We start from the raw sequence: 11,564 nt of genomic DNA on the forward strand, positions 1-11,564 counted from the left end.
ACACATACTTAGCGTCACATACAGGCACTTTTGTTTCAATTAATAGTTTCATTAATTATAAATTTAACATGAGAAATAGTTTACAGTTACAAAATGTGATACTTATGAGAATTAAATTGTGTAACAAAGTGCATGAATAGTAACTTCCCTCCCTCTTCTTAATTTGGGTGGAAGTTTTTGGTATAGAATTCACAAAACTCCTCCATTTTCACACACTTCTACTCTTCTAAATGCACTTTCAAATCCAACTTTTACACGCTTCTCATCTTTTCTCTCTCCTCCTTCCCTCTTCAACTACACTAAATAAAACATAAAAATGAAAATTGATAAAAATTTAAAGACTAAAATTATATTAAATTCTTTTTTAAGTATCTATTTTGGTATTTTTAGTAATAAAATTTAACTTTTTTTATTGTTCATTTACCTTTTTTTTTCTCATGTTCTTTTAGACATTTTTGTTTAACTAATTTTGACTTATATTTTTTTTTTATAATTAATTGATGTTTTAAATCAGTAAGGAAATCATTTTAAAGTAAAAAAAAAGACAAATATAAGGCTATATTGGTTCAAAAGGAAGGAGGAGAGAGGTGAAAGTTTCATGGAGGGTGAGGGAGATAAAGAGTTAAAAATTTTGTTCGGTAAAAGAAATAGAATAAAGATAACTATTTTTTTTTATTTAGTTTACAAAGGAAGAGGAAAAATTTAAAAATTAATTTACCTTTACATCTTTGTAATTTTAAATTTAAAAACAAAAATATGGATATTTCAAACATTATATTACAAACATTTTAAAATCCCTATCTTTCCTTTCAAATTTTCCAATATTAGAAGGAAGTTAAAATAGAGATTCGAGAAATTTTACTATATTTTTCTCTTAAAATTTGAACCAAACAAGATATTAAAAAAAACTTCATCCCCTTCTTTTCATTCACTTTCAACCAAAAAAATATCTATATAAAATAGTTAATATTTTATTAATCAAATAAATAATTAATTAAGCAATGATTTTGGCTCGTACGAGCAATGGACCGATAGGAGCAGCATATTCTGATGTGAAAAGCAACTTAACTCCATTCCCATGGATGAAGATGTTGATGTATGTTCTTCAATGTTTGAATCTGGAAGAAGATGGACATAATTGTAGCATAGGAAGCAAATAAACATCATTTTGTTTCATATATTTGTATCTGATATCGTAACTCTCAAGTATTTCACTAATACATATCAATAAAGTATCTTAAACTTTGAAAACATTATAAAAATTAGTTGTTCTTGATATTCTAAGATTTTTATTGATAGTTATGAATGATGCGTATTAGAGAAGTATCCAAGGCTTTAGAAAATTACAAAAATATAATATACTTAAATAAGATATATAAATATGTTTGAGTAAAAAAATTATAAACATGTTTAATATAAAAATATTGTCTCTTTATGAACTAAAATTTTTCTCTTAATTTTTTTTTGAGTAGCACAAAATTTATTCAAAACCTAATTAAAAGCGCAAGAAATGCCTTAAACTAGGACATAGAAAATTATCCTCTTAATGGATGATTTTAAGAAAGAAATGAAATTGATAGTATTATTTTTATTTCTAAATAATAGAAAGCAATTTATGATGAAATGGCTTATAGATATAGTAAGTTTTTTTATATTTTATTTTTAGTAATGTACAAGAAATATATTTTATTTTCAATTTGCAAAATAACAATTATGTATTTATTATATTTATGAATTTTAATCAAAATTATAATACTTAAATATGTTTTTAGTCCCTCAAATTTAGGATAAATCTATTTTTGGTCCCTCAAATTTAAAATTATTGTTTTTAGTCCTTATAATTTTAAAAAATCTTATTTTAGTCATTATATTCAAATTTTGTTGAGAAATTTATCAAACATTATTGCATAAAATCTACCTATTGATGTCCCTATTAGTGAAAATATCACATTAAATCCGGTTCATATTGCATAACTGTCTTAATTAGTCACTTTCAAATATGTTATTGATAACCTAAGGGACTAAAACAAAATTTTTAAAAATTATAGGGACTAAAAACAATAGTTTTAAATTTGAGGGACCAAAAACAAATTTGTCTTAAATTTAAGGGATTAAAAACATATTTAAACCAAATTATAATTATACATTGATCACATTTTATAAAAAATTTTACATAAGACATATATCTAACTTTTGGCCATTAAAAAGGCTTATGAGATGCACTAGTCTAATTTTTAGTTAGAATATGATTCTACCCTTATTTTTATAAACAATTAAGGATGTATCTTTATTTTCTTGGAAAATTTGGAGTAGATGGTTGCATTGTTATTAACTTTGTTTTATTATGTTTTTTTTTTTGCTTCTCACATTTATCGAGAATTTTATTTTTGTGTGCAGATAGATTAACTAGTTATCAGCTTCATCATAGGCTAATATATAGGTGGTGGAATTCTCTCCCGAACTTTACCAATGATGAGTTTTTTTCCATAATTGTTATAGTCTTATATTTTTTTAGGTTTTATTAATTTATGTTTATGAATTTTGACCTACCCTCTGATATTGTTTTCCTTCTATTTTTTTTCCTTTTTATATATATTGATATGTTGCTAATGATTGTTAGATTTTGAAGTGTTCAAAGTTGTTGTGATATCATTATTCTTTAATGATGCAAGGCACCATGGGGACTTTGTTTTTGATAAAACGTGCTCGCATTAGGGCTTCCCAATTGCCATCAATGTGTAAGAAGTTCCATGCTAACTTTAGTGTGGTTGCTTCATTAAGACCGACTAATAACATAAGACTTAGACCACCTTCATAGATAGCTTTGCAGACTTGTTTCCATGCAACAGTAACAATCTTAGAGACATTCAAGTCCCATAACCAATTAAAGTTTCTAATTAGTCTCTCCACTTGTTTCAATATGGCTTTGGGCTAGGAGCATATATAAAAGCAATAAAGTAGCATCCTAGAGATGACTACATTTACTAGTTGAACTCGACCCATCATAGAGAATAAAATACCTTTCCATGAAGCTAATTTAGCCTTCTCCTTGTTCAAGATTCCTTGAAAGTGTCTAGCTCTAGGCTTTCTTTTGAAAATAGAAACACCAAGATAAACAAAAGGAGCTTGATCAGCCACAAACATCAAAAAATAACTTGAATTTTATCAACTCTAGCATTATATACCAAGCTGTGATAAAAACCTACACTTTTCAAGATTAATGAATTGCCTTGAGGCTTCATTACACACCTGAAGAAGGTATTTTAAGTGCTTTAAAATTTGAAGCAATATGTAATGTAGCACTCAAAAAGGAAGCAAAAAATGGAGAAGGAAGATTTTCTCTCTATTAACGAAATGACTGAACTTATAGAGACAATGAAAATAGTACTTTGCAATGCAAAAATGCAGAAATGGAAATGGAAGGACCAAGAAGGACAGAGAAATTGAATCAGAGAGAAGGAATTCCAACAACACCATTCACACTCTCTCACTAAACGATTATTATATTTATACTAGCGAATAACCCACTCATAGTCCTTCAGCCTTGTGCTTATGCTTTTGGATCGTGCGCCTTTGCCTCTCATCATGCTTTACGTGCCTTTCGCAACGTGTCCATCTGTGATTATTCCCTCTGGTCCCACACAGTCAACCTGCTGGGTCGTTGCATTCATTTTCCTTACAATTCTCCCTCCATCAAAATCGACCTTGTCCTCAAGGTGGAAGTGAGGAAAAGCTTGAGCAAGCACTGAATTATCTTCCTAGGTAGCACCTTCGGCGAAACCATCTTCCCATTGAATCAAAGATTGTGGAACTTTCTGATTCCTTTTGAGTATCACACGAGACTTCAAGACAACAACAGGTTGAATGATAGGAGATAAATCTGAGTCACAAATTGGCAAGGGCACATAAGGTTGATCATGATTTTCACGACACAATTTAAGCTGAGAAACATGGAATACTAGATGAATTCTAGCTGAATCCGGAAGCTTCAATTTATAAGCAACCTAGCCAACTTTCTGGATGACTTCAAAGGGACCAAAATATCTCAGGCCAAACTTCTGATTCTTCCTCATAGCTAATGAATGTTGTCGATATGGTTGCAATTTAACCAACACCAAATCACCCACATCAAACTGCACATCCTGTCTTTTCTTATCAGCATACTTCTTTTGAATCTGTTGTGGCCTTTGCAAATTTTTTTTCAACTTTTGCAATATAGCATCTCTTGTCAACAATTGCTCTTTCACAAGAATGGGATCCTTATCATGAGGGACATATTTTAATAGCTGGGGAGGATCACGACTATACACAGCTTTGAAGGGTGTCATGCCAGCACTTGTATGGTAGGCTGTGTTATACCAATATTCTGCCCAAGGAAGAAACTTGGACCATTCCCTTGGAGAGTCAAAAGTGAAACATCTGAGATATAGTTCCAAACACTTGTTGAGAACCTCGGATTGGCCATCCGATTGAGGGTGATATGCATATGAAATTTTCAATGTTGTGCCACTGAGTTACCACAAATATTTCCAAAACTGACTGGTGAACATTTTATCTCTATCAGAGACAATGGACTTAGGAAATCCATGTAATTTCACTATATTTTTAAAAAAATTCTCAGCTACCACTTTGCTAGTATAGTCACTCTTCAATGGCATGAAATGAGTTTCCTTAAACAATCTATCAATCACAACATAGATCACGTGAACCCATGAGATGAAGGCAAGCCAGTAATGAAATCCATGGCTAATTCTTCCCAAATTGCATGAGGAATAGGTAAGGGCTGTAACAAACCCAAAGGTAAAGTATTAGCAACTTTAGCCTGTTGACAAATCAAACATTGTTGAACAAAAGACTTAATGTCCTTATGCATACCCTACTAATAAAATTGAGCAGCAATTCTAGCTAGAGTTCTAGAAAACCCAGCATGTCCCCCAATCAAAGAGCTATGAAACTCTTGTAAGATATCCTGTAAAAGAGCATGGCCCTTAAGTACCACAATTTTATTCTTCAAAAGTAACAAGCCTTGATGGATGGAATAATGAGGTTTGTTGTTTGTATTGTTAGAACAAGAATCAAAGAGTATTTTTAATTGAGGGTCTTGTTGTTGAGCTTCATGAGGTTAACAACTGAGAAATTGGTTGGGACCACGCCATGTGAAATGATCTAGAAAAAGAATCAGATGCAGCATTCTCTGTTCCTAGTTTGTACTCAATAGTGAATTCATACCCAAGTAATTTATGAAGCCATTTTTGCTGCTCAGGAGTTTGCAAACTCTGATCCATAATAGACCTCAAACTTTTCTGATCAGTTTTGACCACAAATTTATGACCCAACAGATAGTGACGAAATTTGGCTATTGCTTCAGTTACTGCATAAAGTTCCCTAACATAAGTCGATTGTTTCTACATGGAAAAGGATATTTTCTTTGAGAAAAAGGCAATAAGATGTGAGTTCTGACTCAAAACAGCTCCAATGCCCACACTTGATGCATCAGTTTCCAATTGGAAAGGCAAGGCAAAATCAGGCAAAGCAAGTACAGGAGCTTGAGTTAAAGCCTCCTTCAATTTTGTAAAAGTCAGCGAAGCTCCATCTTGCCAATGAAAATTATCATTCTTTAACAACTTAGTCAATGGTCCTGCAAGAGATGCATACCCCTTTATAAATCTCCTATAATAGTCTGTAAGCCCGAGAAAGCCTCTCAATTGTTTCAAATTTGTAGGAATTGATCAAGCCAGAATAACTTGTATCTTGCTGTCCTTCATAGAAATGTCGTTCCCATAAACCGTGTGTCCTAAATATTCCACTTGTTGTTGATCAAATGAACACTTGGACAACTTGGCATTAAGCTTATTTTCCTACAGTAACTATAATACCATCTCAAGATGTTGTAAGTGGGTCAACCACGAAGGGCTATAGACTAATATATCATCAAAAAAACACCAAAACACATTTTCTGAACAGCTTGTTAAACACTTCATTCATCAAAGATTGAAAAGTTGCAGGGGCATTTGTCAACCCAAATGGCATAACTAGCCATTCATATAGACCCTGATGAGTTCTGAAGGTTGTTTTATGCCTATCTTCCTCCTTGACTAAAATTTGATGATAGCTTGACCTAAGATCCAATTTGGAAAAATATTGAGCTCCTTGAAGCTCATCCATGAGTTCATTAACTGTGGGAATAGGAAAGCTATGTTTCACTGTTATAGCATTTAAGGCCCTATAATCAGTGCAAAACCTCCAAGTTCCATCTTTCTTTTTCACCAAAATGATAGGGGAAGAGAAAAGACTATTGCTTGGAACAATAATACCTTCCTGCAGCATATCTTGGACCATTTTTTCAATTTGTTGTTTCTGACTAAAAGCGTACCAATATGTTTTGACTTTAACAGGATCAACACCATGTATGAGGGGTATGGCATGATTATGAGATCGAGGAGGAGGTAAACCAGATGGCACAACAAACACTTGCTGATATGTGTGTAGCAATAAGGCTATTTCTCCATCCATATCAACAGGCAACTCGAGAAATTGATCTTGAGGGACTCTTTGAGACTGAATATGTAAGGAATACATTTCAGCTATGGAATTAGTGGTATGCATTCTTTTAAAATGATGAAATTGGGCCTGAGTAGGAAGCTTGAGATGATCTCCATGTAGAGTAACAAATTGACCATTCAACAAAAACTTTCAAGGTCAGGGTACTATAATCAGAAATATGGGCTACCAAAGTGGCAAGCCAGGAAGCACCAAGGACTAAATCAGCTCCTGATATGGGAAGTAAGTATACTGGCAGAATTAATGAGTGTGATTGGATGGTGACCTCTAGATCTTTGATGAATCCTTCAACTACTAAGGTACTGCCATTTCCTACTAGGACATTGAAATTATATATTGGTTCTATAGGTAACTTCAGATAATTGGCAATCCTTAGTTGGAGTAAATTATCTGAACTTCCACTATCCAAAAGAATTTGAATAGGTAAACCATTGATTAGTCCCTGAAATCCCATTATTCCAACACCAGTAGAGCCCTTTAAGGCATTAAATGACAAATGAGGTTCACAAACAGGTTGAGTATCTTCAACTGCAGATTTAACAAAAATGTTTGCCTGGTCACTAAAGTCATCTTCCTCATCTAACCGTAGCCATAGATACTGTTTATTAGGGCACCTATAAGAGGGAGTGAATTTCTCATCACAAGTGAAACAAAGGCCTTTTTCCCTTCGTAATTGCATTTCAGCAAGGGACATTTTTTTGACAGTAGCATTTCTGGATAGAGGTGTTGTGGTAGGTTTGGGAAGTAAAGGTGGTAGGTTATTGGACTTAAGGGACTGGGAGGAGGATTGGCTAATATTTGTAGGCTGTGTTTGGGTTTTAGTATGATATTTGTAGCTTGTGTTTGGTTTGGTGGCATATTTCTCCTCATATAGTTTGGCTAATGAAACACATCGCATTAATATGGTAGGAGCCTGAGCTAAAACATCACGACGAATATCCTGTTGTAAGCCTCCAGCAAAATAGTCTAACAAGGCATCACCTGTAACCCCTTGCACACAGTTTGCAAGAGCAGTGAATTTCACATAATAATCATGAATTGAGACATCCTGAGTCAACTTAAACAAATATGATCGAGGACATTCATATGGTGAAAGGCCAAATTCAAGTCCAAAGCACGAGTAAAAGCAATCCATGTGGGAAAAACATTAGTTCTAGACTGCATTTGGTACTAAGGAACAACATCCTTGTCCATGTGAACTGAAGCAATGAGTAATCACTGTGCATCTGGCGTTTTATAGTAATCGAAGAACTGTTCAGCTTTGAAAATCCACTACAAAACATCCGAACCATCAAAGCGAGGAAAATCTATTTTAACATTTCGAACCTGGAATGATGAAGACTGAGCAGAAAGACGAGGTCTAGATTCTAGAGCAACAATGGACTTCAACATGTTGTCCATGGTAGTTTCCAACGTCTCAAATCGAGTAGAGTCATCTTTATGACGATCATTTAAGGTTGCAATTAAAGCCTATAAGTCACGATCCGTTGTAGAAATTGACTCGGAAAGTTGCTTAACGTCAACGACAACATCCTTCGAACGTGATAGCTCTGTTGAAATCTCCTTTAGGCGAGTGTTCTCCGCCATGAGGTGATGAAAGCACCAATTGTAATGTAGCACTCAAAAAGGAAGCAGAAAATGGAGCAAGAAGATTTGCTCTCTATTAACGGAAATGGTTGAACGTACAGAGACAATGAAAATAGTACTTTGCAATATAGAAATGCATAAATGGAAATGGAAGGACCAAGGAGGATAGAGAAATTGAATTAGAGAGAAGGAATTCCAACAACATCATCCACACTCCCTCACTAAATGGTTATTACATTTATACTAGTGACTAATCCACTCATAGTCCTTTAGCCTTGTACTTACGCTCTTGGATCGTGCACCTTTGCCTCTCATCATGCTTTCCGTGCCTTCCACAACGTGTCCATTTGTAATTATTCCCTCTGGTCTCCGTTGCATTCATTTTCCTTACATAATACCCATACAAAAAATCATGGTATCATCGACATAAAAGGGCATGAGACAGTGTTATGAACCATGAGGTCCGACCATTGGCAACAAAAGGCCCTGTTCAACCAAGCATGTTATCCCTCGACTTAGAACATCCTCCATTAGGCATTATAATAACATGGGTAACGGATCCCCTAGATGGATCCCTCTCTTACAAGTAATGTATCTATAGAAGAAGCGTTAATACCAAAAGAGAGTCTTGCAAAATATAGAATAATTTCAATCCAATCATCGAAAACAACATTAAGATCAAAAACCTTCAAAATAAAGAGGAGTAACTAAAATTATAAATTTAATATTATGAAGGGATAAAGGTATAATTTAACAATTAGATTTATATTAAACAATTTATGTGTAATAAAAAATAATAAATTGAAAGTAATTGGAAATTGGAAAAAATATCTTAAAAAAGACTATCGTCTGAAAAGAAAAAACAAATCGAAAAACGTGCTTGTTAAAGTAAATTCCTAAAATTGTTGTTCTAATTTATATATACAGAGAAGATAGTTAAATAGAAGAGGGATAAAAAAGTAACTTAGCCTTTAAATAATTAAATAAAGTAAAAGTGAGCATGTTTATTTTAAGAAGCACATGTGATTTGAGGTAATAGAAATGATTACAGGAAGAAATTGAGCCGTCCCAGTCCCAGCACCGAATGAAAGGGGGAGCAGACAAATTAAGAAACATGGGTCAAACGTTGGAAACACATATTTTACAGCAGGCCAGCAGCCAATATCCAACCCAAATACAATACTCTACATTGCTTTCGTCTACTACCTTACCCGTCTTTCTCCCTTTACTGGTTGGTGCCGCGTGTTCATCTCTTTTTCACATTCAATCAACAAATGCATTCATGAAAATCAGATAAACCTTTTACGTACTTGAGCAAATCGTTTGCATAAACATATACACAGCATTACAAGATTTTTCTAAGCAACACATATAAAAAAAATTGAGCTAATTAAGGCATTTTGCCCCTTAATGCTGATAAAAAAAAAACAACAACAACAACAAATTAGCACAATAATCACTTAAGATGCCAAACAAACTTCCCAGAACAGCTTGTTCTTTTCCATCTCATCCACAAACTCCTGCCTTGAATCGAAAGACACATAGGACTTCATCTGTTCTTCTTGCATCCCATCATCATCACAATACGACATTCCATAGATATCACTTCTCTTCTCATCATCATCATGTTCTTCATCGCAATAAGAGTGACCCTCATCCTGATCCAATTCAGCAGCGGATCCATCGTAGTTGCATGATAGAGCATCATCGTTATCATCATGATAGCCACCAACTGCCATGGATATGTCACAAGCGTAGCCACCCATGGTGGGAGGGTCACAATCATCTTGTTCAGAGTCACCAGAGGCTTCAAAATAAAAGTAGGAAGAAAAATCCAGAGGCTGCTTCCTCTCCATAGAGCTTGAAACAAAAGGAGGCTTCCAAATTTGTTTCTAAGTTTGATCCTAAAATAAAAGCACAGCTCGAAGGGCATCTCACATCAGAGAGCACTCAATAAGAACAAAACGTGGGCTCTCTTGTTTCACACTTTTTGGTGACATAGACTGCCCAATATTACAAATCTTTGCCTCTCCCAAATGCCTCTAGTCATTATTAAAAAGCAAGGAGGCGCCTCAAATTAGTTTCTCCTCATATTTTCTTTTATTTATTTATTTATTTAATTAATATATATATATATATATATATAAGAAATATATCAAGTGAGAGAGAATTTATTATGATAGATGAGAGGGTTAAAATATAACTCTTAGATTAATCAAGTGAAAGAAATTTTGGGGTTTAATCAAGTGAGAGGAAATTAATCTAAGAGTTATATTTTAACCCGATCATCTCTCATAATAAATTCCCTCTCACTTGATATGCTATATATATATATATATATATATATATATATATATATGAAATCTACTTAGTCTGAAAGTAAATCGTAGTAGACTTATTCCATTTTATAATTCATAATCTATATCAAATTTTAATGATTTAATCGTTAATTTAAAACTTTTTATACAAATTTTAAAAAATTTAAAAATTGTTTGATAAAATATTTTTATGATTATCTGTTAATTTGAATTAACGAAATAGAATATTAAATAATTTTTAAATTTTTTTAAATTTATAGACTTGATCTATGTATTAAAAAAATTTAATACAATGATTGAATTATTAAAATTTGATATAAAATTTAAATTATTAACTAGAATAAGTCTTAAAACTTACTCTTAGAGTAAAAGTATTCCTCCTTATATATATATATATATAGTGACGGATCCAAAAATTTTAGATAGTGGAGGCAATAATTATTTATATATTTATAATATTAAAAATTTTATATATAACTTTTAAAAGTATAAATAAGACTAAACAGGCCGACCCACCAACCCACTTAATCTTTTTTTAAAATTATTTTAATTTAAAATAAATTTTAATATAAAATAATCTCTAATCTAAAGTAAAAATTATCAAACTTTATTTGAAATTTTTAAATTTGAAATTTTATTTGACTCTTTTTAAATTTGAATGTATGAAAATTTTTTTGAAATTTTATTAAATGTAAAAAATCCATGAAAATTCTACAAAATCCACAAAATCTCACAAAATCCATTAAAATCTTGATTTAAAAGTCTTGCAAAATCCATTAAAATCTTGATTTTAAGTCTTGTAGAATCCTGCAAAATCTTAAAAGTCATGAAAATCCTGCAAAGTCTTTTAAAATCCGCAGGATTTTTTTTAACTAAAAAAGTCCTTTAAAATCTTAATCCAATACACCTCCCTAAGTATCATGGATACAACATTAAACTTAAATTTAAAAGTGTATAATTTTAAAAAATCAAAACAAAAAAAATAAAAATCCTTTCATGAGTGATTATTCATCAATATTAAAACTTATTGGAGGTTTAGGTAAATAAATTTATAGCAATTTTATATTGTTTAACATTAATTTTATCTTTATCTATAAG

At 32.3% G+C, this 11,564-nt stretch overlaps 1 protein-coding gene across 1 annotated transcript; it reads right to left on the reverse strand.

Annotated features, from left to right (window-relative positions):
* Window positions 1–3,758: 3,758 nt before the first annotated feature.
* On the reverse strand, window positions 3,759–6,579 carry LOC145957682 (uncharacterized). Its single transcript, XM_083074100.1, has 6 exons — window positions 5,944–6,579; window positions 5,745–5,858; window positions 5,469–5,561; window positions 4,710–4,822; window positions 4,014–4,509; window positions 3,759–3,941 (listed from the first exon to the last, which is right to left on the reverse strand). The coding sequence occupies exons 1-6, from the start codon at window positions 6,577–6,579 to the stop codon at window positions 3,759–3,761; spliced, it is 1,635 nt and encodes a 544-aa protein (XP_082930226.1).
* Window positions 6,580–11,564: the final 4,985 nt, after the last annotated feature.

This window comes from Cajanus cajan, chromosome 5 (genome assembly GCF_000230855.2).
Source record: "Cajanus cajan strain Asha chromosome 5, NIPB_CcT2T_4, whole genome shotgun sequence".
Lineage (NCBI taxonomy): Eukaryota > Viridiplantae > Streptophyta > Magnoliopsida > Fabales > Fabaceae > Cajanus > Cajanus cajan.

Bases quoted from the DNA above. Each gene is read 5' to 3' on its own strand.
- LOC145957682 (XM_083074100.1), bottom strand. From the start codon at position 6,579: ATGTATTCCTTACATATTCAGTCTCAAAGAGTCCCTCAAGATCAATTT. The intron at 5,859-5,943 runs GTGTTTTTTTGA...TAGTTACTGTAG, and splicing joins TGTTCAGAAAATGTGTTTTG to GAAAATAAGCTTAATGCCAA. The intron at 3,942-4,013 runs GTTGGCTAGGTT...CATGTTTCTCAG, and splicing joins CCTTTGAAGTCATCCAGAAA to CTTAAATTGTGTCGTGAAAA.